The sequence below is a fragment of the Syngnathus leptorhynchus genome, chromosome 3 (genome assembly GCF_054491065.1).
Source record: "Syngnathus leptorhynchus isolate UIUO chromosome 3, UIUO_Slep, whole genome shotgun sequence".
Lineage (NCBI taxonomy): Eukaryota > Metazoa > Chordata > Actinopteri > Syngnathiformes > Syngnathidae > Syngnathus > Syngnathus leptorhynchus.
The window spans coordinates 13,833,041-13,859,075 of NC_141197.1; the positions used below are offsets into that span (position 1 = coordinate 13,833,041).

At 42.0% G+C, this 26,035-nt stretch overlaps 2 protein-coding genes and 1 long non-coding RNA gene across 8 annotated transcripts; 1 reads left to right on the forward strand and 2 right to left on the reverse strand.

The window, feature by feature from the left end:
* Positions 1–570: 570 nt before the first annotated feature.
* rufy2 (RUN and FYVE domain containing 2) lies at positions 571–20,197 on the forward strand. 5 transcript variants are annotated; one of them, XM_085908632.1, is made up of 20 exons: positions 571–887; positions 1,523–1,576; positions 7,160–7,327; positions 9,497–9,670; positions 9,767–9,884; positions 10,176–10,277; positions 10,398–10,521; positions 10,650–10,714; positions 10,808–10,873; positions 10,961–11,030; positions 11,113–11,214; positions 11,403–11,519; positions 11,586–11,678; positions 11,752–11,826; positions 11,901–11,998; positions 17,797–17,916; positions 17,999–18,128; positions 18,213–18,307; positions 18,376–18,424; positions 18,492–20,197. In XM_085908632.1, the coding sequence occupies exons 3-20, from the start codon at positions 7,252–7,254 to the stop codon at positions 18,789–18,791; spliced, it is 1,974 nt and encodes a 657-aa protein (XP_085764758.1). In that variant the 5' UTR covers positions 571–887; positions 1,523–1,576; positions 7,160–7,251; the 3' UTR covers positions 18,792–20,197. The 5 variants fall into 5 exon arrangements, with proteins under 5 accessions (XP_085764758.1, XP_085764757.1, XP_085764756.1 ...); XM_085908631.1 differs by lacking the exons at positions 571–887; positions 1,523–1,576 and adding an exon at positions 6,792–6,945 and having other exon boundaries at positions 18,492–18,572; positions 18,638–20,196; XM_085908630.1 differs by lacking the exons at positions 571–887; positions 1,523–1,576 and adding an exon at positions 6,792–6,945.
* Positions 2,275–3,194, reverse strand: LOC147059383 (uncharacterized). The gene is made up of 3 exons (XR_015065754.1): positions 3,071–3,194; positions 2,890–3,000; positions 2,275–2,456 (listed from the first exon to the last, which is right to left on the reverse strand). It is a non-coding gene; the product is annotated as an uncharacterized LOC147059383 (long non-coding RNA).
* Positions 17,009–25,793, reverse strand: hnrnph3 (heterogeneous nuclear ribonucleoprotein H3 (2H9)). 2 transcript variants are annotated; one of them, XM_085908634.1, is made up of 11 exons: positions 25,645–25,793; positions 24,856–24,948; positions 24,172–24,327; positions 23,967–24,110; positions 22,882–23,020; positions 22,223–22,422; positions 21,659–21,757; positions 21,196–21,311; positions 20,982–21,117; positions 20,748–20,801; positions 17,009–20,669 (listed from the first exon to the last, which is right to left on the reverse strand). In XM_085908634.1, exons 1-11 carry the CDS (start codon positions 25,724–25,726, stop codon positions 20,602–20,604), a joined length of 1,287 nt encoding a protein of 428 aa, XP_085764760.1. In that variant the 5' UTR covers positions 25,727–25,793; the 3' UTR covers positions 17,009–20,601. The 2 variants fall into 2 exon arrangements, with proteins under 2 accessions (XP_085764760.1, XP_085764761.1); XM_085908635.1 differs by lacking the exon at positions 25,645–25,793 and adding an exon at positions 25,213–25,633.
* Positions 25,794–26,035: the final 242 nt, after the last annotated feature.

The window sequence follows — 26,035 nt, forward strand, 5'->3', positions numbered from 1 at the left end:
TAGGGCCGACCGAGCTAAATTCTTTCCCTTTTTGTCAGCCTTTCTCACCACTGTCTCCACTATCTGGCAACACAGACAAGCAGATCACACACAGATATGTCCCAAAAGTGCACTTGGGTCATTATTTTATTGACATGTGATTTGCCGTTGAAAATTGAGTGACTTGAAAATGTTTCTTTTAAAGGCGGTAGTCAGCATATAAAACTTCTTACCTCATCGTGAAACTTTGGGGATATTTTATGGGCCTGTTTTGTAGATTTGAATGCATTGGAAAATATGCAAGCTCTGATTCATCACAATCACTTAAAATGATTTATTATGACTACAAAAAGTTTTAAAATATCCTATCGACAAAAATCTTCAGACAATGTGTTTTTTTTTCTGTTTCTTTTCCAGTTTGATAGACAGTCATGAGGCCCTGACCTCATGACTTTTTCTAATCCTCATTCCTTCCACACCTTTCATTTCACTTAAGCAAGTCACTCTATCATTGCTTTTTAGGGATGTTATGTCAACGGCGCACAAACATTTACCATTTGCCAGTGGCATCCTCACAGATGTCTTTAAGCTCTCACACTCTTGTAATGCTTCAAGGTGTGAAAGTGATCTACATTCTATTCTCATAAAGAGATGTGTTGACACGGTGGCCTTCAAAATGGGTTTGATGGCCTCTTTTGTCAAAAAAACAATAATGCCATGTATGTAAACATGAACATTTCTTACAGTATATGTGTAAGTTACCAAGACAACAGGCTATTCTAATTCATTCATATTTATTGATGTCATCAATTCTTTGATTTCTTCTGCATGTGCCTGTGTCCCAACAGATTAGTGCGACGGCAACACACATGGATCTTGTTTTCCTGTGGATTCTTCCTTTTAAGCAGGTCATATTTTGCACACACGAGTGCCGCATGTGCGCCACCTCTCGCCGCCATTCCTGTGTTCAAGCATGAATCATGAAACTTTGACTCCACGCGTCTCTTTCTTCCTCCGTTCACGTCGCTCTCTCTCACTTATGTCTGCGGGCCGGTAACGCTTTAAGGCTGCACAGATGTCTTTCGACCGCTTCTGTCTCTGAAGTGCTCCGTGGGTCACATGCATGAAGATCCAGGTTAACAGACAGACAGATTGGGGAGGTGGCTAAAGAGGGTCATGGTCAAAGGTCGGGATAATAAGGAAATCTCTGAGAAGTTATTTGGATCTTGTCCATGTGAACATCTTAATGTTGTATGCCGAATGCACCATTGTCTTCAATCACTCTATTTCCTCAAATGATGTCTTTCGAGCTTGCAGTCACTTGCAGTTCCTTTTCAGGAAATAAATGTCTGAATCAATTTCGATGACATCAAAGAATTAGACCATGTTTTTCATGTTGCTAACCAAAACAGCAGTGCCTACTGTCAATTTTATGTTATACGAGGCATCTTCCAAATGAGAATTTATCGTATCTGACAAGTGTATATTTTTAAAAGGAAGTAGATGGAACACTGACTTGTTGCTTTCTTGTGATCTTACACAGGCTTCCAAGTGTGTTCTCCTGTGAGGGTCTGGGGAAATTCTTCTGCAGAGCTTGGTAAGTTATTTGACCCCCCCCCCACACACACACACCCACACACACACACACACACACACACACACACACACACACACGCACACGCATGCGAGCAAGGTAGGGGGTCACATCTTAGTAAAAGAAGTGTTAGTGCTTCAGCAGGTACATGTCACCTCATCCTGCTCTTTGATTTGCACAGACACTTCCCTTTAGCATAGGACTGACAAATACACACACACACACACAAAGCCACGCTCTTTGGTGCGTTCATAAAATAACCCTAACTTGTCTTTGCAACGAGTTGTCCTTGAAACGGCATGATTGAAATGCCAGATTGGTTGCAGCTCAAGTTTTAGTTTGGAACCAGTGACCACACAAGGAGAAAGAAAGACAATTTGGAATGAAGTCCATCAATTCAGATACTCACAGGAGGAAGCGGGACTTGACAGAGAAGCCTTAAATAGTACAAATGAGTCCCAGTGTCTATTTAGCGTGTAACTGTCAAAAGCAGAACAGGATGCCTGTGTGAATGAGAAGAGAGAGGGAGCACACAATGTTGACTGGTCAATTTATTTTTATCTTTCATCTACTCCATCTACTGTGCTTTGAGAAGCTATAAAACATTTAGAAATTTCCTGCAAAAAAAAAACAAGTCTAGAATAATTAGAATAGAATAATTGCCCAAAATATTTGGAAAGAAATCACAAAAGACAAGCTCATTGATAGCTAAGCCAGGTTTTAATTCTCCATGCATGAAGATAAGTAGCGACTGCTCTTCCTAAACAACAAGTTTAGCTGTTGCACAGGTCGGTGGCGCAGCAGTAAACTGAGGTGACGGAGGCCTGGTCCTTCATGAAGTTGCATTCAGGGTAAGAAGCGCAGCCTTTCATGTAGTCTGGAGCTGCACACAGAAATAGCAATAAAATAAGCGGAAGACTGCAAGAAAAAATCTGAGTTTGACCAAAAAAAAAATTACAAGAGAAAAAATTTGATTTTGAGGCGCATTGTTTTTTTTTATATGAAACTAAAGACAAAAAAGAGTAAAGTCCTAATCACAAAAGATGTAATCTCTCAAGGATAACATTTTATTCCTTGGACTTTTGTTCATACAAAGACTTTTTAAGAAAAAAAACTAAATTTGTTTTTTGTGAACGAAGAAAACTGACATAAAAGTTTTTTAAAAAATATAATGTTAGATATTACTGCAAGACTGCAACAGTCATGATCTTCTCAGTACCAAACTCTATTTTATAGAGAAAACAAATTCTGAAAAAAAAAATAGGACCAATCTTTGGAAGGTGAAAGAATATTCTTAAGGGTCAGGAACTACTCACAGGTGCCATCATTATAGCTGACGTTGGCACACAAATGATGGGAAGTGGAGCAGATCTCCTCATTTCCTGGGCAATTGTTGCGTCCTCCGCAATAACACTTGATGGCCTCGCCTAAACAAAGCAACATGTTTATCAGAAGCACAACTAAACACTGAGCACCAACCAAGCGCGCCGCACTTACCCTGGCTGACCAGCACAAAGACGAGAAGATAAACAAGGAAGGTCTTCATGTTGTTTGATCGATGATCCCACTGGATTGGAGCTCGTCTATCGCTTAGCCTCCTTTATATGCAGCCATCTGAACCCAACATTTCACAATCAACCTTCAATACAAGTTAAAAAATAACTTTTACTGGCAGAAACTATTTACACAACAGGAACACAAATATGTTACGGTGGAAAAGACAAACTATTGCGACACATCGTTGACAGTTAATACAGCATGATGAGTATTTGTAATACGCAGCATACGCCTTAATAGGAGGGAAAGTCACAAGTTTAAGATTAACTCTTCCAATTTTATTGGCTGGAAATTATTTAGAAACCAGTACACAAATATGTGTTACGTAACAAAATTAAATAGATTGCAGCAAATTGCTGATAGTATTTTGCTGACAGCATGATGCGCGCACGTCATACGCCTTAAGTGAAACATCATTTAGCATTTTATGACCAATTTTGGCAGCATTCACACATATTTTCTTTTGAGGGACCCTGGATATGGCCTAAAACGAACACTTGAAACCAAAATGGCAAACTTCCTTTATGTTTTTGGGTCCACTCAAATCTGATATTGCTTGTAGGGATGTTTTAGTACATTTAGACTACAGGGAGGAACCAAAAGTGTTGAGCTGAAAATGTTAAAATATATGTATTTTTTTTTAAAGACTTTAATGTTTGATTATAGCCTTCATCCATATTTTGTCATCTTAAATCCACATGCCTCACTCTCGGGCAGTACCAAAATGTCAATCAGTTAACAATAAATAGTTAGCAAGTTAACAATAATAATGGAGAGGAAAACAAAGAGATAAAATCCTATGAAACTGACCTCCTAATATCATAATGATTATCGTATTTTGCATTATGGTATGCCATCAAATATATTGATTCTTTTCAGGTGACCTCGTGTTGAGAATAACACAGAGCATGTTAATCCTTAACCATTATTTCCCTCAAGACGATGTGTTTGCCTGTGTATTAGGAGGTTAGTTAGAGGTTCATCTCCCACTGTCGCTGAGGTGTGAAGCCTAGATTTTTCATGTCCTCCTACACCCCCGTACCAACTCCCCCCTTTACAGCAGACCAGGTGTCAAAGCCCCCACTGAGGTGACACTTTTCACCAGTGTGAGAAAGCGCTTCCCTGCAACAATGCACGTCTCCTCTTCTCGTATCCTATCAAAACAAGAACTTTTACAGAAAGCAAGAACCAACTAAAGATGTCTTCTAACTTTTATCACCCACTTGAATACTCTTACAGTTTGTCTGTGCTGAGATTCATTCATTCACTGAGTATTTATCTCTACCTAATGGGTGTCTGTTTTTAGGAAGCTTGTCTTGTCCTGCTCTTCCTCCTTATTTCCCTTTACAGATAAATATGTCACTCACGCTGTGTGTGTGTGTGTGTGTGTGTGTGTGTGTGTGTGTGTGTGTGTGTGTGTGTGTGTGTGTGTGTGTGTGTGTGTGTGTGTGTGTGTGTGTGTGTGTGTGTGTGTGTGTGTGTGTGTGTGTGTGTGTGAGGGAAAACACTTTTTTTTTATATCAAGACCCCCAAATGACCGAAGGGCTGAGGTTTCAGTCATTTTGTGTCAATGAGGATTTTTTTAGACAACTTTTCAAAAGCTTGCAGAAGTTGTTACCACGAGAGGGCGCCCACGTACCATAAATTGCCTCTTAATTATCTCGAGATTCTGGATGGCAAAATGATGCTGTTGGATCTCACACACCTCGGATACTTGTAGTTGTGTCTGCAGATACATGTCACGTAACTTGCTTGTGATAAGAGCTGATAAAAGGTGCCTCTGTCTGTCCTCCGAGTTGTCCTCGCCCATGTGGTGGGAGCAGCCGCGCAACTCCCTTCCTTCATCGCAGATGATACATAGCACTCTATTCTTCTGGATTTCCCCCCACCCCCCCAAATCATTTAAAAGAACACTGTAAATGAATTGAGTTTTCCATCATTCTTTCCATCGGTCCAGTTGTGACACTACTGTACAGTTGATAAAGAGAGTAAGTCTGCCATCTAGCGTTAGTTTTGCAGAAATACATCACTTTTTTCCCTCGGTTGATTGGTAGCAATTCATTTATCGCTTGATCATACGTTCAAACATGTCCTGTATCAGTAATTGAATTAATATTCAATTAGGGTTAGGATTAGATTGTCTTGATTGAATTTATAATTGGCGAACTCTTGCTATATTTTCAAAGTAAATGAAAATTAAGAAAAAAGGGTAAAAAAAAAAACCACCAACACAATGACTGCATAAGACACTGCTGTTGCAAAAACAATAAACACCCAGGTTTGAATGGCAAAGTAAATCAGCATTCATTTTATTTATTAATATAGTGTAATGTAGTGTAGAATTGTACTGTGAGCACCTTCTAATATCATGTCAGCTATTATTTAAACTGCTCTGTACAGTATCCTTTATTACGGCAGTCTGGTCTGCAAGTCATTCAGGTCTTTCCAGGTCTGCCCAGTCAGTCAGGAATCAGATTCAGCACTACTCAAGTACCGTTCACCAATGTGCATTATGCACCCATTCACATCTTCGTGTATTTATAGCACACGAACAGTAAACCTATCCACCCTTCTTTCTCCTTGAGTGGATGGATCTTGCAGTCTCCATCTCTCCCTCCCTCCCTCCCTCCATCCTGTCGCATCCCTCCCTGACTGTACCCTCCCCCGTTTCTCATTGGATGCTGTGTGGGCTGATGCTTGTGGCTTCATTCCGTGATGTCTCTGCCACAGCGTGGACCCAGCTGACTGCGATAGATAGACAGATAGATAGATAGATAGATAGATAGATAGATAGATAGATAGATAGATAGATAGATAGATAGATAGATAGATAGATAGATAGATAGATAGATAGATAGATAGATAGATAGATAGATAGATAGATAGATAGATAGATGGATATTTCCACAGTCATTGCAGGAGTGTGACAGATTGACATTTGCTGAGCTCTTGAGGTAAGATAAATATGTCTTATGGCATGATACATAATGTCATTTCTGGCATGTGTGCTGTCAACGTGGCTGTTCATACTTCTTCACTTTTTATCCACAACCTATTTAATACAGTAAGTTGTATTCCAGCAGTGGTGCAGAGAGGCAAGTGTATATTGCCATGAAACAGCGTGGCCGTCTCAATTGGAGAAAAGATCTTTCACTGAGCAGTGAGAGCATTATTGATTGGCTAGTGGAGCCACGTGTCGTCGAAGGCTGTGTCATGTTCATATAGTACGAGCATGTTATTGTGTATGCGGGATTCAGGAGTGTTTCAGTGAGCATGGGCTGTGGGGTGGCGAAGAGACTGTGAATTCTTTTTTCCAAAACAAATTTCTAAGATTCCTTAAATGCCCGACGATACAAGTAGACTTTCATCGTAATTTTTACCGACTACTTTTTCTTTTACACACTGTGACAATCAGCCCTAGCCAGCTCACACATTTGAAACTTGTTACCTAAATGATCAGAAAAGTAACTCGTTAAAAAAAAGCCAAACCAATCACATTATAAAGCAGAAGCGGTCAATAAGCCAGAGGGCGTCAACATTGAGTCATGACCAACATTTTTTTTTCTCTGCAGGGACTTAACACAGTGAAAAGGGATCTGGAAGTATACCAGTCATATGATCCATGGTCAGCCATAAGCTATTAGTGCGAGAGAGGGAGAAGGGGAGAGGCCTTAGTGCGCAGTTGAGAATGCAAATGAAGAGGAAAAGTGGCAATAGATTGTTTACTATTGCTTCAAGTCATAGGTTGTGTTGTAACGGACGCTTCGCCGGGTGTTAGCTTTCATAGTTCAGCTCATGGATGCTTGTTTCCAAAGGTAAACTTAAATTTAGGACAACAAAAGGTTCTGTGTGGATGTACTGTATCTTTATTTGCAACAGGGGACGAGGTAGTGAAAGTGAGCATCTGCGGGACATTGTTGTGTTGTATTCAAAGCCTTTTTTTTTCTCTAGAAATGTTTTATGTTGCAGTATAAATCTTGTACAGTTAAAGCGGGCAACTTGCAATAATGTGCATATTCTCTTCTCAAGCACAACACCGTGAGCCGTTTAGAAACTGGAATCGGCGCGACCCGCTAACACATTGGCAGCGAGGCGCCGGCAAAAGGAGGCTCCTGCTGGCCATGTATTCCCCCCAGAGCCTCCATCGCTGGGGCATCACTCACAGCGAGAGTATGGAACGCTTAGCCTACAGCCAAGGTAAGCAGCCACTGCAATGATTTACTACTACTGACATAACATTGCAAATGCGCCATATTCGATCCACAAGATTCACGTTTGATACACTTGTACAATCGGAGAAATTCCATCACAATAACTATCACAGCCTCAGTTTTTATCGACAGTATTGCATGTTCTTCCTGTGATGCAAAAATGATGACACAAATTGTGGCTTTTCTTGAGAGGTAGTCATAGTAGAGGTGTTTATTTGTGTATATATATAGTTTGCACCGCTGTCAGCTTTCTACCCTGCAGTAAAAAAATACAAAAAAAGAATAAGTGTTAAACATTTTGCACATTACGTAAAGAATATGAATATTCAACGTTTTTCAGATAACCCTACAAAATAAAATAATTCCAACGCTTAGTTTTTGTCCTCGTACATTCTCGCGAGAACAAGCCTTCTGAGGCAGTCATGCATTTGTAACCGGTAGCCTGCAGGGGGCAGCAGAGCGATATCCATGACGTAGTGTTTCCTTTTGTGTGTCTCGTGAGCGTGTTGTTGACACCGCCCCTCGGGAGAGAGGCTGCAAGGCGGGCGGCACTGTCACAAGCCGACTGCGGCTAACTCCTGCTCTCGCTGTAAACACATCTCCACGGCGACGACATGTACAGAAAAGAAAGCGTCTCCGAGGAGCGCCACCTCTGTGTTTTGCCTCCGCCGGTGGAACGGACCTTCACCATGTAAACTATCGAACGACGCCTAGCCACGGTCGGCGAGCCACAAGTCACACATCTCGTCATTTCTGTTGGACTCGCGCGTCACCTGTGACTATTTGTCATTGTTTAGCCGATGCAATCGCTGTTATTTCTAAACTACGGTTAACGGTCTCCGTCCGGGTAGCTCATTGTAAAGCTCACCTTCCGGGCGTGGGGCCATACCAGCGGCTGCTGAGCTGCATAGACGTAGCCAAACATGGCATCTGCCGCCGAGCACGACCTGGCTCTTTCTGAGGCCGACGGCAGCAAGGACAAATCTCAGGTGTTCGGAATTTTGAGGTTACAAGAGGAGAAATGTAACGTCGGTGAGAAATGTATCCCCACCGTGAGGGGAGGCGGGGGTGGAGGAGGAGGAGACGGACGATGGCAGGCTCCCATCTTCGCTTTAGCTAGGAAAGCTTCCGAAACCATTTCGGGGAGCATTCACGTCCTGCCCAAAGTGTCGGAGAACAGAGCATCCTTGTCGGGAGAGTGGACCGCTCAAGGTACGGTATATCCATCCGTATATTTTCTGTAACCCTTGCAGAGGCGGTGTACTCCCCCCCCCCCCCCCCCCCCCCGAGTGGTCGTCAGCCACCTGCATATTTTTGGAATATGTAAAGAAGCTGCAAAAATCCCACGCAATAACAGGAAGAATTTTATGCCACTGCGCAGCCAAATAGCTTATCTCAAAATTCTTAAAAGGTTGATGATGATGCAGAATGTATCACCGGTGTGATTTTTTTTTCCCCACACAATATGAGTCAAAGAAACATGAGGCAATGACAATGCATGACAATCTGACCTTTTATAATGGCTAACATGACCTCATATGTGCAGCCAATTGATTGTTGCTGTTTTCACCACCATAACAGTTGACAGCCTAAAGCATCACGTTGTTGCACTGGTGATCAAGGGGCGGGAGGGATACAACAATGTGTAGGTCCCTTGAAAAAAAAAAAAACGATTCCATGAATATTGTGTAGGCAGTGTGGGTTTGATTCCCAGCCAGAGTCTAATACTTAACCATTACTAGTCCAAAATCTGGGGGAAAAAAAGGGTGGATTGAGTCTAAAAGGGCTCCTGGCATTAAGAAAAACAACAACAGTCCGAAACAAATCGTGTGAGTGAATTGTTGCTCTGGCAAACTCCGATGTGATAACGTGAAGCTTGCAAGAAGTTCCCTATTATTATGAATAATATGACCTTTGTTGTCTTTTGATTGATAACACACAGATGGTTCAAACAGTCACAAATGTTTGAGTTGCTTCTCCTTGGTTTATTTAACCAAAGCACCTGCTAAGATTACCATTGCTCCGTTCGGGTCTACAAAGGAAAATCTTCAAGAGCTGCTAGACACTGAGAATGCACTTTATTTGTTTTAACAACTTGCTAAAAGTCTCAGAGTCAAAATTTAATTGTTGGCGTATGTCTGTCTCTCTCTGGCAGCTCTGCGGGATCCGATGGCTATGGAGCGAACTAACCTGCTCAACATGGCCAAGTTGAGTATTAAAGGCTTGATCGAGTCAGCATTGAGCTTTGGAAGAACGCTGGACTCGGACTACCCGCCCCTGCAGCAGTTCTTTGTTGTCATGGAGCACTGCCTCAAACATGGTCTGCGAGGTGAGATGATCTCATCTTCCTGTATTCGACATGTCTCCCTTCCAATAGTGTGTTTGAAGTGGGTTTTTTTTTTTTTGGGCTTGCACATTTTTCCAGCGAAAAAGTCCTTTCTGGGATTTAACAAGTCTCTTTGGGGTCCTCTGGAGCTGGTGGAAAAACTGTGTCCGGAAGCAGGAGAGATTTCAGCCTCTGTACGAGATCTGCCGGGACTCAAGTAAGGAATCAACATGGCCTGTGTTTCGGGATTCAACCCAAAAAAAATTACTCATGAAACATTTTTCATTGTTAGCTTAACAACCTGCCAACCTGTGGTGGGATTTTTACTTTGTGGACTTGGATTTAACACCTCTGTCTTTGGTTATGTTAAGTCAAGTCCAATCTCATTTCCAAATGTATTTTTATTTATTTTTTAAACAATGTCTATTCTAGAGCTTTACATTGATGTGAAAGAGAGAAATGAATGAAATCTGATTATGTGATCAAAGAATGCTTTCTTTGCATTTAGGACTCCATTAGGTCGGGCCAGGGCGTGGTTACGACTGGCCCTGATGCAGAAGCGGCTGGCCGACTATCTGCGACTCCTCATCACCAGAAAAGACTTACTATGGTCATCACAAGCACCCACACAAACAAAAAAACCAAACATTCCTTTAACAATGAGAATCATCCAAAGCACATGTGCGTCAGAGAGTGAAGTTTCTGAAAAGCCATTGTTCTTCCTTTGCAGTGATTTTTATGAGAATTCGGCACTGATGCTGGAGGAAGAAGGCGCCGTGATCGTGGGTCTGCTGGTCGGCCTCAACGTCATTGACGCCAACCTGTGCGTCAAAGGTGAAGATCTGGACTCTCAGGTAAAAGCAACTCCTCTTGGAAATGATTAGCATCACTAATTTGGATACATGTCTAAATATTTCTACTTCGTACTAACACAGTTATTTAATGACAACAAAATCAATCATCATACGTGATCTATTTGTAGGTCGGGGTGATTGACTTCTCCATGTACCTAAAGAATGACATTGACGATTACAGGAGCGAAGAGAGGTACAATCTCCTGTTTTTTTTTTTTTTTTTCTATTATTCCGCTGTTTCAATGCAGTACCCTTTAAATGTGAATTTTTGTTTCCATGACAACAGGAACAGCCAGATAGCATCCATTTTGGATCAAAAAAACTATGTCGAGGAACTTAACCGCCAACTGAAGTAAGACTTTTACTTTTGACCTTAAAGTATGAAATTTCATAGATATCCAAGGAAATTATGCTTTGTGGTAAATATTGTTGTGTCCAGTTCTACAGTTCACGGGCTGCAGGGCAGAGTGGACTCTCTGGAAAAGTCTAACTCGAAACTTATAGAGGAGGTGAGACTTTGCATCTCTGGTGATAATTATGAAAAGGAAAGACATCATCATCCGTCTCTGTCAACTTTTTGCATCCTTGCAGTTGGCTATAGCCAAAAACAACATCATTAAACTGCAGGAAGAGAACCAGCAACTGAGAAGTGAAAACAGCCTCATTCTTCTGAAGTCACAACAACATTTGGAGGTACACACACACGGACATTTTAAATTCAAAGCTTTTCTTTACGAGAATATGTTTACCGTGCCGCCTCATTTCAAAACGATATTGCGATGAAAATTGTGTTTGCGGATAAAATCGTCTACAAGTAAAAATGACGTCACAGTGCCTGAAGGCTCAACTTGACCAATTGCCACGAATTGTTTTAACTGCAGGTGTCTCAGGGTGACGTGTCAGTGGAAAGAGAGACATACAAACAGTCTCGTCAAGGCTTGGATGAAATGTACAGCGAGGCGCAACGGCAGCTGAAGGAGGAGTGTCAGCTCAGACAAGTGAGAGAATGCGCACCTCATTTTTACTGGCGCGCTGTCTCGTGACAATACATTACTCGATTTCAGGATGTGGAGAATGAGCTGGTGGTTCAAGTGTCAATGAAGCAAGAAATGGAGCTGGCCATGAAACTTCTGGAGAAAGATATTCACGAGAAACAGGTGCAGGATCCATCTCAGAAAAAAAAAGTGTACGCATACGCCAAATGAATGTTGACGAGTTATCTCCAAACAGGACACGTTGATCGGTCTCAGACATCAACTGGATGAAGTCAAAGCCATCAATGTCGAGATGTACCAGAAGATGCAGGTACATACAAACGCACACGTCTCTAGACGTACTCCATAGATGGAAGCATTCAGCCAAGCATTCTCGTCTTGCAGTCCTCCGATGACGAAATGAAGAAGAAGAACAACATGATCAGTCGTCTTGAGGAGAAGACCAATCAGATCACGGCCACCATGAAGCAGCTGGAGCAGAGGTGAGCAACACATTCTGTGTCCAACACAAACTAATGAGCACAAGAAAATTATTTTTCCTCTTTTATCTCCTCAATTCATCCAATCCCTGGTTGACCTATCTTCAAATTTGTCTTATATAATCACCACTCCTGACTAGGGGTTGACTTTACCTCTCCTCATTGAGCGTGATTTCAAATATTCGCTAATCATGTTTTTGCGATGTTTAAGGATGCTTCAATTTTCTTTTTTTGTCTTCTTGGTGTATGGCAGGGGTCGGGAATTACTTTTGGACGCGGGCCAAAAAAAATTCAGACGATGGCATTGCGGGCCATTGCTTTTTTTTTGGGGGGGGGGGTCCCTACTATTGAAATTATTATGTTATATTAAAATAAACATCATCTTACTTTTAAAATGCATTTAATTTAATTCCATTTGAACAGACCTTGTTATGTTGTTAATTTAACGAAATATAGACTATTTTTTACCTTGCCCACTGGAGGAGGGAGACAAGACACGTTGGGTTTTTTTTGCATAAGATTACGCGCACCCACGTGTCAATACCATTCTGACCTGTGCGTCAGGGAAACCCCAACCCTAACCCTAGTTTGAGAGCTTAGTTAGAAACCCTAATCTTAGAAACCCTAAAAGTAGTTTGAAACCCTGGTTGGAAACCCTAACCCTAGTTTTAAAACCTAGTTTGAAACCCTAACCAGGTTTTAAAACCCTATTCGGAAACCCTAACCCTAGTTTGAAACCCTAATTAGGGATCCCAAAACTGGTTGGAAACCCTAGTCGGAAACCCTAACCCTAGTTTGGAAGCCTAGTTAGAAACCCTAATCTTAGAAACCCTAAAAGTAGTTTGAAACCCCGGTTGGAAACCCTAACCCTAGTTTTAAAACCTAGTTTGAAACCCTAACCAGGTTTTAAAACCCTATTCAGAAACCCTAACCCTAGTTTGAAACCCTAATTAGGGATCCCAAAACTGGTTGGAAACCCTAGTCGGAAACCCTAACCCTAGTTTGGAAGCCTAGTTAGAAACCCTAATCTTAGAAACCCTAAAAGTAGTTTGAAACCCCGGTTGGAAACCCTAACCCTAGTTTTAAAACCTAGTTTGAAACCCTAACCAGGTTTTAAAACCCTATTCGGAAACCCTAACCCTAGTTTGAAACCCTAATTAGGGATCCCAAAACTGGTTGGAAACCCTAGTCGAAAACCCTAACCCTAGTTTGGAAGCCTAGTTAGAAGCCCTAATCTTAGAAACCCTAAAAGTAGTTTGAAACCCCGGTTGGAAACCCTAAACCTAGTTTTAAAACCTAGTTTGAAACCCTAACCAGGTTTTAAAACCCTATTCGGAAACCCTAACCCTAGTTTGAAACCCTAATTAGGGATCCTAAAACTGGTTGGAAACCCTAGTCGGAAACCCTAACCCTAGTTTGGAAGCCTAGTTAGAAACCCTAATCTTAGAAACCCTAAAAGTAGTTTGAAACCCTGGTTGGAAACCCTAACCCTAGTTTTAAAACCTAGTTTAAAACCCTAACCAGGTTTTAAAACCCTATTCGGAAACCCTAACCCTAGTTTGAAACCCTAATTAGGGATCCCAAAACTGGTTGGAAACCCTAGTCGGAAACCCTAACCCTAGTTTGGAAGCCTAGTTAGAAGCCCTAATCTTAGAAACCCTAAAAGTAGTTTGAAACCCTGGTTGGAAACCCTAACCCTAGTTTTAAAACCTAGTTTGAAACCCTAACCAGGTTTTAAAACTCTATTCGTAAACCCTAACCCTAGTTTGAAACCCTAATTAGGGATCCTAATACTGGTTGGAAACCCTAGTCGGAAACCCTAACCCTAGTTTGGAAGCCTAGTTAGAAGCCCTAATCTTAGAAACCCTAAAAGTAGTTTGAAACCCCGGTTGGAAACCCTAACCCTAGTTTTAAAACCTAGTTTGAAACCCTAACCAGGTTTTAAAACCCTATTCGGAAACCCTAACCCTAGTTTGAAACCCTAATTAGGGATCCTAAAACTGGTTGGAAACCCTAGTCGGAAACCCTAACCCTAGTTTGGAAGCCTAGTTAGAAACCCTAATCTTAGAAACCCTAAAAGTAGTTTGAAACCCTGGTTGGAAACCCTAACCCTAGTTTTAAAACCTAGTTTAAAACCCTAACCAGGTTTTAAAACCCTATTCGGAAACCCTAACCCTAGTTTGAAACCCTAATTAGGGATCCCAAAACTGGTTGGAAACCCTAGTCGGAGACCCTAACCCTAGTTTGGAAGCCTAGTTAGAAACCCTAATCTTAGAAACCCTAAAAGTAGTTTGAAACCCCGGTTGGAAACCCTAACCCTAGTTTTAAAACCTAGTTTGAAACCCTAACCAGGTTTTAAAACCCTATTCAGAAACCCTAACCCTAGTTTGAAACCCTAATTAGGGATCCTAAAACTGGTTGGAAACCCTAGTCGGAAACCCTAACCCTAGTTTGGAAGCCTAGTTAGAAACCCTAATCTTAGAACCCCTAAAAGTAGTTTGAAACCCTGGTTGGAAACCCTAACCCTAGTTTTAAAACCTAGTTTGAAACCCTAACCATGTTTTAAAACCCTAATCGGAAACCCTAACCCTAGTTTGAAACCCTAATTAGGGATCCCAAAACTGGTTGGAAACCCTAGTCGGAAACCCTAACCCTAGTTTGGAAGCCTAGTTAGAAACCCTAATCTTAGAAACCCTAAAAGTAGTTTGAAACCCTGGTTGGAAACCCTAACCCTAGTTTTAAAACCTAGTTTGAAACCCTAACTTTAGAACCCCTAAAAGTAGTTGGAAACCCTGGTTGGAAACCCTAACCCTAGTTTTAAAACCTAGTTTGAAACCCTAACCTCGGTTTAAAACCCCAGTCAGGAACCCTAACCCTAGTTTGAAACCCTAATTAACTATCCTAATACTTGTCGGAAACCCTAGCTCTAACCCTAGAAAACTGTTTCTCTAGGCTCTAACCCCCACCCTAGCTCTAACCCCAGCCCTAGCCCTAACCTTAGCCCTAACCCTAGCCCAAACCCTAGTCATAACCCCTGACCCTAGACCCCTGACCCTTAACCCCTGAACTTTGACCCTTGACCCCCAACATTTGACCCCTGACCTTTGCCCCGTGACCCCTGAACTTTGACCCCTGAACTTTGACCCCTGAACTTTGACCCTTGACCCCTGAACCTTGACCCCCCCCCCATGACCTTTGACCCCTGAACTTTGATCCCTGACCTTTGATCCCCCCTTACCTTTGACCCCTGACCTTTGACCCCCCCCACCCTTTGACACTTGACCCCTAACCCTTAAACCCTAACCCTAGTTAACCCCAGCCCTAACCCTAGTTCTAACCCTAACCCTAGCTCTAACCCTAGCCCGCGGGCCCCTATTTGCCGACATTCATCTGTCCATTCTTGATGAATATAGATTCTTGCTACACATCCCATCCTGCCGTTTGACTCGTTGACATGTTTTTTGTTTTTTTTTATCACATTCGTGTAGTCTAAAAATAAAAGTCTGAAATAATGCAACCTTGCAGAGGAGAAACAGAAGAAAAATGATTTTGGTCTTCACAAGTGTTCCGCTTTCTCCCAGGGAAATCAGAACATACAATTTGCATTGTCACGGCAACATGATGCACAATGAAGTTGGTCATTGAAGTGTCACAGAATCGGCGTCTCAACTTCAGTCACCAGATAACTATCTCGAGTTAATGATTAAATATATGAACTTTGTCATGTGCAAAAGTAAGTTTCAAAGAATTCTCTTCATTTTAGTGGTGCCTTCTGTTTGCACTTCACATTCCCTGGTGCCTTTATGTGGCAAAGCCAATTTTGAGGATATTAGACTTACCTGTGGTCTAGTTCTTATGACGTCATGATCCACGAACCAAGCATTATTGATCTTTTCTCACAGGATTGTCCAAAAAATGGTCATCAAAGCATGCACTACATATTGAAGCATATTTCAATCCCGCTCAAGATTCTTTGTGACTTCTTAACGATACCCTGGGAGAAATCCACTGATGTTTAAGCTTCCTCGCTTGACACCTTTAGTTATTGTCTAGAGTGATTCACAAGGAATCCGCCTCACTGCGTCAGTGAGAAGACCCTCTCATAACACCCCCCCCTCACCCAACCATCAGTTTGAATGTGCTCCATCCTTTGTCAATGTTTTCTTCTGCGCTGACATAGTGACTTATTTTTTTTGCTGCGCTGAAAAGGAATCTTTCATTTACGGATCAGCAGCTTTGTGATTGTATTCATTTTCCTGCTTCTCTTTCACATCACTCACGCAATGGAAAATAACCACAATGTACAACTTTTTGCCTCGAGTGTAACGAGGGCCAATTAGAATACCGATGTATTGACATCCTTTCTTCCTTCCTTTCCTTTCTGATTTTTACCCCCCCCCCCCTTTTTTTTCCTTCCCCCCCCCTGCCTGTTGATTTTTTTTATGCCATGAACTCATCCATCGACCCACATTGCTTTGCGTTTGGTTTCCTCCTCTCGCCGTGCGCAGCGATAAAGATCTGTTAAGTCAGACCAGAACTCTGGCCATGTCGTTCGTCAAGTGCGCCAGCACAGACACCGAGCACCAGTACAAGCTGGTCAAGGACATTTCCTTCTGAGCTCACACACACAGCACCTTTGCTTCGATATTCTCGTTTTTTTTCCTTTTCCCTCATGTATAGTTTGGGGGAAATATTACTGTTATTGGTTGAGTAGTTGGAAATCCATTTGCGATGATCAGGTTTGTGAGCTCTTATTGTCACGTCAGCTTTTCTCCTAACGTGTCTTGAATTGAACACGATTGTCTATCACACACGCCACTTTACATGCAAGCGTGCTGACTTTAAGATGATTGACATTGATGATAAACTTCAGGCTCTGATGGACACAGATCAACCCCCGACTCAGAGCAATAACTACATGGTGGGGCACCAACCATACTTTTTTTTGTTTTGATTTCCGGTTGTATGTACATTTAACCCATAAAAAAAAAAAAATCCTATACTGTAGTCACATGAGGAAGATACCACTTTAATGTAAAAGAAGTGTGTTGCATTAATACATATATATATAACGTAAAAAAAATGTGTGACAGCTTAGGCATGTTTTTATAGCACTTTTTTTTTTTTTTTTAGGTCTTTACACCAATTTTTCAAACAATACAAACATATCCAAACACATTGTAAGAGCAATACACTGAAATATTGTACAAGCAGAATGAAGTGTGACCTACAATGGCGGGTGACTTAATACACTTGAATCATAACTCCTGGAAAAGTCACTTCATTGTCTAAATGAGTATTTCATTATATCAATCAAATGGGAATTTACATTGTGGTACATCTCACGGTCTATTTTTTTTTTTTTTCATCCCACCCATACAACCAAAAAGTGACATCATCAAGTTGAGTAGCATACACACGTTGAACTAAGGAGCCTGAATGTTACGCAATGTCGGGACTTGGCGTGCTATTTATTGATTGTCGTGATAGATTGGGATATACTGTCCGTGTTTATAGAAGCTTACCCGTAGCGGAATTTGTAAAAGCCCATAATATTACTGTCTTTGACCACCTCGATCAATAAAATGTGATGTTTTGAAAGTGCTCGTGCTGGAAGCTCACTTCATGATCGCCGGCCGGCCACCATCGCCACCTTTTATTTCCTGCCTCGGTTGCACGTTTGAACTTTTTACCTTTCATCCTAGTTCTTTTCCCCTTTGCCATCATCCTCCATCCCCCTCCTACGCCATTTTTTTTTCCTCTCCATGGTCCTGAGTTTGTCGCTGGTTGTAATGGCGCAGATTACAGGAGGCCGAGAGCCACCGCACCACGGCCGAGGAGGGCACCAGGCGCTTCAAGACGGATTTTGCCAACAAGGCCGACAGCTTGCAGCGGCAGATCGACCACAGAGAGAAACAACTGTAAGCCCAGAAGACACGCTGTTGTTATTAAAAAGGTTTTTTTGGAATGAGGAAACCTTTCTTGTATTTTTCCGGTTGGCAGTCTGCAGCTGGAGACGGACTTGAAGATCGAGCGGGAGTGGAGACAAACGCTGCAGAACGATCTGCACCGAGAGAGAGAAACGGTCTCGCAGCTCAAGACACAGGCGCTGCAGATCAACGGTCTCAAAATGGTAACTGAAGAATGAGAGAAAAATGGATGGATGGATTGAGAATGTAAACTATGTTTTTTGTTGTTTTTTTGTTTTTTTACACAGGAGTTCCATCGCCTACAGGATGAGAACTTTCAGCTGAAGAGCATCTGTGAAGACCAAGAACAAGCTCTCGAGGAACTTGGCTCCAAACTTAGCGAGTACGTCTGCTATTTAACTTGACTTGGAAGCTTCAATTGGATTTTCATTTTCTTTGATTCTGATACAGATCCAAAATGAAGATTGAGGACATCAAGGAAGCCAACAAAGCTCTTCAGGTAATGGAGCATGATTGAAGTTGCATTGAATGTACCTGAGCTTCCGCACGGCTGTCGTCGCTCGCAGGGTGGCCAGGTGTGGTTAAAAGACAAGGATGCGAGTCACTGTAAGCTGTGCGAGAAGGAGTTCTCCATCTCGAGACGCAAGGTGAGCGAGCCTCCGGCGGGATTACTTTACTCGCCTTGCATTGTCACGGTGGTCTTTGCGTGCAGCACCACTGTAGGAACTGCGGCGAAATCTTCTGCAACGGCTGCTCGGACAACGAACTTCCGTTGCCGGCGTCTCCCAAACCGGTGCGAGTGTGCGACACCTGCCACGCGCTCCTCCTCCAAAGATGCTCGTCCAATCCCACCTGAAAGCGGTTAACCTCTACCTCTGCAAAGTCCAGCTCTTTATATCTTGCATGCACTTTGACCTACAGTATATCTCACTGGGATTATACTGGATTGATTTGGAAGTTGAGAAATGATATATAGTGTGTTTCATCAAAAGTGGCCTTCGCTTGAATGAGACAAATGTGTCTTTGATCATTTTGCCACAGTAAAATGCCATGACCCAAAACTACAGACCTGGTATCTGTAAATCTTAAATTGACAAGAACCACGTTATTCCGGTTCTTGTTGTATTTGCGGAATAAGAATTAGACAGCATCATTAATCAATCTCCATTCGTCTCGGTGTGTCGACAACCGAAACGACCTTCGTCAAAAGTTGCAACTGCCCGATGACCAAACTCCAAAAACTGTTTGGCCGGCTCCCTATATGAGGAAACAGTCTGCTGTATGTACTGCATATCATTTTGTTTGTCTTAATATCATAATTGCCCAAATTACTTTTGCCAAATTGAAATTGACAACATGAGAACAAAGGAATGACTTGTTAAGCTTACTGTGACGTTAATTTAAAGACCATATAGGCCGTGCCAACAAGATGGAGGGAGCCAATACACACTGAGCTTTCATTTCCTTGAGCATTACAAAGTCTTGGTCTGATGGGACACATTGTGGTCAACATATTGTTTTGATCTGTTCAACATCAAATGTTCCTGTTATCCAATTGTGTTGACATCTTCTCAACTGGATTTCCTGTAGTGTGTTTTTGGAACACACGAGGCACTTGAAAGATGGGACTGTGAATTTAACGAAAGCACTAAAGACTGACAGTACCAAAGTGTAATCGTGCCACCACCAATTGAAGATGTGCACTGAAACTAAACTCCCCCCCCCCCCCCCTCAAGAATGCTGCTCATGTCCCGTGTCGGTGCCACTTGAGCTTGTGCACATACTTCATGCCAAATTGAAGCAGGAGTTAATACTTTAAGGTTCATTGTAAAAAAAAAACAAAAAAACAGCAAGGTAGTTGACGTTTCAAGCAGGAAGCAGTCTAATGACACCTTGCTGTTGGGTCAAGGCACAATTGCAGTGAATACTGTTTCAGGAATTGATTTCATTTCTCATTTGGACTCTGGTTTGGTACTTGGCCAATCTTGACAATGTGGAAGTTTTCTATTTTTTTTTTTTTTTTCTCCAGTGTTAATAACCCAATTGTGATTAGCACAAGAGCCTCATTTTCTACACTGCAATTTTGCTCTTATTTATAAAAAAAAAAGTCCCAGTTCTCAAGGGGATGTGGTTTTTTTTGTTAGTGTTTATATTGTTAACCAAAGTGAACTTTATCACCACAATGTTGATTGCCAACAGTATGCTGCCTTGACTGTAGCAGTTTTGATTAAATCAAACGATAAACCTGATTCTTTTGTCACCTCTTTTCTCCATATACGATGTACAGCAAATAAATGATAGGCCATTTAATACAAAAAAAAAAAAATGTATTGGGCAAAATGTACAACAGCTAACAATTCAGTTGTAATACATTTTCCACTCTCAAGATATTGAACCTTAAAACATTTCCCAGTTTGACAAAATTGGAACACAGGCTCACATTTGCCAAATTTAAAAGCAATAAAAAAAAAAAATCTACCTCCAATCCAAGTGGTAAAATGCCCAAAAAGAACTAACTTTTTTCAAAACTGTATAACTCAGTGTAATTCCCTGTGCGGTATGCATTTTTAAATAAGTAAGAAAGGAAGAAGTGGTGGTGGTGAAACATCTAACCTGTTGTCAAATCAGATTGGAGATAAATGTGAGCAACATGAGAAAGGAAGTCAGCTTTTGACATCAGTATGCGCCTCGCAGCCCGCCGCTCCGCGAGCCGCCTCCCGAGTTACTGTAGTACCCACCGCGACCTAAAAAGAGCAGGACAGCGTTAGGTGTTTTTTTTTTTTTTTTTATGACAACTAAGCATAGATTTGACAAATACGTACTCGTTTCTGCTCCGCTGGCTGTCGAGTTGAGAAAGAGCTCGATGTAGCGGTGCTCTGTGGAGAAAAACAATCGAAGAAAGTGGATTGACTTTTTTTTTCCCCTTGAAACATTGCGAGATACTTTCACAAATTTCATTCCTATGGCATGTAGGGTGGGGTTATGTGTAATTGGCATTATGATGATGTGGGGGTGCTTGGAAAAATAAGAAGGTTAACAGAGGAGACGAGGCATACGCATGTTGTGCTTGTCTTTGGACATGGCAGCCACGGCGTCCTCGTGGGAGCGGAACTCCACGTCAGCCTCCCCTGTCAGCTTGCCGTTGTGAGTGATGTCGATATGAACTCTCAGCGGGTTCAAAGGTGAAAAGAACTGGCAAAGAAAAACCAAAATGTCACAGAGAACAGTAACACTCAGCCATTCAAGCATTCGGGCGTCTTTTTTCCTCACTTTAGCAACGTCCATCTCGCTGGCGCGGAAAGGCAGACCCCTCATGTGGACAAAATGGCCACCGCCATTGCCGTGGTAACTTGAGCTTCCTTCCGATTGACGACTGTAACTGTTGCCTAGTGACAAATACAAATCTATAATCAGATCATTTTTTATTCTGGCTCTACTATTTATTCTCAAGGAACGGGACACACCGACACATCAAATGAACAACTGATTACATTTCTGTCATTTCTCGAATGTTGTTCAATGATAAAAAAAAGGTCTATCTGGAAACGATTCTTTTGGTTTATCCACCAGATGGCACTGCCCCTTTTGCAACGTTACTTTTTGTCTACATAGGTGCCTTGCAATTTCAAGCGTCTTCATCTGCAGCTTCGTAAACCTTCACTTTGTTTTAATAACAGGGGCGCTCAAGTTAACAGTGATTGCATCGTGATCTCGGGAGAACACTTTGTTTTACCTCTTGCTCCTCGCTCGTCTCTTCCGCGCTCATCATACATGCAGTTCCCAAAGCCATAGTTGTTTAATCCATTGTAGCCATCAAAACTATGTCCGTAACCTGGACATGCACAGCAATAACAATTAGAAACAGAGAAGAAAAAAAAAAAAAGTTACTTTTTGTCTCACTCACATAAGCCAAGTTCAGACAGCAAAACAAACACAAAAAAACCCATGAACTGTCTTTTTTTTGATGCAACATCCTCCAATGAGCTCTCTAGTGGCCACTCCCTAAATACATGTCATATTTGCATTTACCTTTAATTCATGGTTTACTTTTTTCAAAATCATTTACATACAATTTCTACTTATGTGTATGCATTTTATTGGAATCGCTTTTTAAGTCTATTGTTTTTAGTTCTCAATGATATTGAAGTGCAATTCGGACGTTGAAATCACACACGTTACAATAGTTCATAAGAAAAGCCGCTCTTGTTTTTAACAAACACTTCCGAGCTGACTCTCAGTGACGTCTTTCGCAAATCTTGTGTGACATCAGCTCAGCGAGCATCTGGAACCTACTTACCTCCCCCATAGCCCCCTACGCCCCTCATGGAATCCATGAGAGAGTTGCTGCGACTTGGACCAGAGCTAAAGTATCCCCCCCGGGGGCCCTCCATCACCGGTCTGTCGTAAGGCCCCGGTCTCTGGCCCCCGATCACCCGCCGGGGTTCGTCCAGGTAGTCTCGGATCTCCACGCGACTGCTCTTAAAGATCTCGATGTACCTGCGAGGAAAGAGGCGGGCAGGCAGGCCGAGCGCGGCGAGTGAGGCGGGTGTGGAAATGGCTCGTGTGGCCAGCAAACAGACAGAAAGATAAGACACAGAAAAAATAAAAAGAAATAAAAAGACAGATATGCCTAACAGTGTTTTCTACCTGGACAAAATGTCTTTAAATACACTTGCTCTAGCCCAGACTCGGCAAACTGCCTCTACAAGCCCTATGCCCCCCATTAAACTAGGACTACATGTAGGAAATAAGTAAGAACAGTTCATAAGAGCTGACACACATTACTTGTACAGAATGCATTTATATGAAAGCCCCACTTAAAAGTGTCATTACACTAGCACACTTAATTATTGTCATTAAAAAGTAACAGAAGACATCCCCCTAGTACAGTACAGTATGGACTAGAGTAGAAGAAGCCCAACCCAGTCCAGCCCGTCCCCTTGCCGTCCGTCCCACCTGTGCCCTATCCTTTCCTTGTGTTTCCCCCGAGCCTTTTCTGCTATCTCCTTTGAGGCAAACTGCACGAAGGCTTCCCCTGTGCTCCTCCCCTGGTAGTCCACTGGCAGAGTAATCCCATTCGGCACGATTCTCAACCCTTCAACCCAAGCACACAAATACATAAGTCGGTAGGCAGGTAGACAAAAAAACCCACTGGAGCTTTCAGCTGGAGGACAATTCATGAGGGCCACAAAAGCTAGAGAGCTTTAACAAGACTAAATTCAAAACTAAGCATCTGACATGATTGTGCTCGATGGAATAGGCCCAGAGGATGACAAGAACTGGCCTGGAGTCAGCAAACGACAGTGAGAGAGGCTCAGTCAGTGCTGATAAGGAAGTGAGAAGGAAGTGTTTTAAGATGAGTATGAAATGGTTTTGGGGTCGTATAAACTATCACTATAGGCAATTGTGAACGGTTTGAGCGGATGTCATTTTCCGGTGCCCTTGACTTACTGTGCTCGGAACACCTATGGTTCAGGCTGGGCAAAACTATGAAAATATTAAAATACATAGTTTCTTTCACATTTATTTTTCCAATTCTGGGATCCGTTTCAGTTCTCCCGATTCCAAAGCAGCTTTAAATAAGTTACTTTGCAATTTTAAGAATGGGAGCCACAAAAAGAAGCCTATAAAAAAGTAGCTCACAAAGGACAAATCAATTCATTTCTCAGCTTGACGCCATTTTTTGTTAAATTTGGAGTACTTAAGCAACGTTGGTCACTTATGAAGGGCAGTGGAGCTGACCCCAGGGCAGTGTCACGCATCACTCATTTCCCTTGACCCCAACAAGCCCGGCCTATTCCATTGCTTAATCTGCTCAATATAGATCATAAACATGAAATCATTTGTCATAACAAGGTAAACATACTACAAAAACAAACAGACATATGCAGACATGCAATACAAGCTATAACAAGTTTCTGAAAAATTCTCTGTTATCTTGAGGTACTTCATATTACATAGAGGAAATCAAATCAAGCCATAGATCAATCAAAGCTTTGTGAAGCATAGTAAGCTAATGGGAGTGTATTAGGTGGACCTACCTGAAAAGAATTGAACGATTTCCTCCTTGCTGCAGCCAAAGGGCAGGCCTCGGAGTCTCAGCATGCAGCCACTGGAGCTGTCGTAGTCAGCCGGGCCGCTACGCTTCAGCACCCAGTCCATTTCGCTTCGGTTTGACTTGAACACTAGATGACACACCATACTAGTTGGTTAGCAGTTTGTTTGTAGATTCAAACTATCCCTTACCTTCAATGTATCGGTGTCCCATGTATTTGCGATCTTTACAAAGAGCATTCTTGAAATCGTCTGATGTTTTCAGCTCAATGAAGGCTTCCCCACTGGGGCGGCCTTCTTTCGAGTAGGTAAAACACACTCCGTTGACTTTGCCTACAATGTCACAGTCTGAACACAAGACATTTATTTACTTTACCTTGGGGGAAAAGGAAGAGGCCCAGACAGGTTCTGTGCTAAACACAAATCATTTTGCACTCCCCCCTCAGTGTTATGAATTTAATGAGATTATTTGAGAGTGCTCCTCCCATGTTCTTCCGAATAAACATTGGTCTTACAGATTAGTCTTCCACTAAAATAGAAGCTAATGAACCATGAATCAATCACATTTTTTTGTGCGTCAGTCGTGTCTTGTCTGTGTCGCAGATGCGTTTAGTTCACATAAGAAGCCACATTGGTTTTTGTGATGTAAACGAGTACATCGTAAAAATTGTTATACAAACAAATAATAGAAATTGCATCATGCCGTGCAGTGTGAATGTCGATGGCATAACATTTGATAGAGATCTGCACCAAATCCAAAGTACTCAAAGGTACCCTCTGTTGTGAATCGATGCTATTTAAATACAATTTGAATTGGATTTGAACTTGATTTACATTAAAGCCTCTGGTTGTGAAGAGGTGTCTGCTCGGTCTCACCTGAGAAGAAACTGGCCACTTCCATCTGGGTGCAGGTCCATGGAAGGCCTCTGATTCTAACTACATAACCTTCTTCGTTCGAAGACATCCTTACTGGAACACAAGAAGTACGAAAGTAACAAATAAATTAAACTTAAGCCTTACTAGGCAGCATTTTTAAAAATATAAGTATCATTAATAGTAGCGACTGATAGTCATCTTGAACACCACAAGTCACATTCAAGTTTGTTGAAAACAATTTGGATTACTGATGTATCAACTACAGAATTTCTAATAATGGGCAACAGTAGTCATTCTAAATCTCTACTAACTGGTTGACACATAGAATTGCTGGTGGTTATCACGGAGGTCGGTTACCTTTCATTTGCATATAATCCCTCTTGTTGGCAGTTTGCAACAAACCCAAAATGTTCCTATGGAAACCTTAACAACAAGAAGCAACCCAACCGCCTAAACTTAACAGTACCGTTATATATCTGTGTATGGCTGACGTTGTCGAAGAACGTCTCTTAAGGCGCATCAAGAGAAACGTCACTACAATTAATGACTGTTCTTTGATAACTATACGACGACATTTGTTGTCAGCTCACTAGGCTAGCGCTTATCTGATGAAAGTGAGCTCGTGAAGAGTAGCAATTAGCTTCGGCTAACAGCGGTCAAATGTACAACGCGCGCAAGCACAATTCAAGCCCATCAACGCATGGACAATTTATATCAATAATTTGCCACTGATGACAAATGTAACCCAAGTGCCCCATTATATATTTGAGAAAGGCGAAATTGTCTCACAATGGCGTTTTGTGGCACCGGTATCTTCCGTCTTGTACCAGCAAGCTTCAGGTGACACTTCCTGTAAACGCTCTAATGCCATACTCTCGCGAGACCGGAATTTGAGTACCCTACTAGTTCACCATTCCGCTGTGGTCTCGCGTTACTTCGACACAACGAAAGGACTAAGTAAAAATAAAAACTTTTTTTTTTGTATTTTAGATTAGGTTATTGCTTATTAGGCCTAAAACCCCGTGACATGACAGGCAGAACATGCTTTTCCACTTTAAGGCACGAGAAACAATAAACCTGTGTACACCTGTTTCCCTCCAGTCATGCAGCAGAAAAGGACATGGCTTCCCGCAAGTGCATCAGCTTTGTGTACAACTTAACAGGTCCAAATTTCACACAT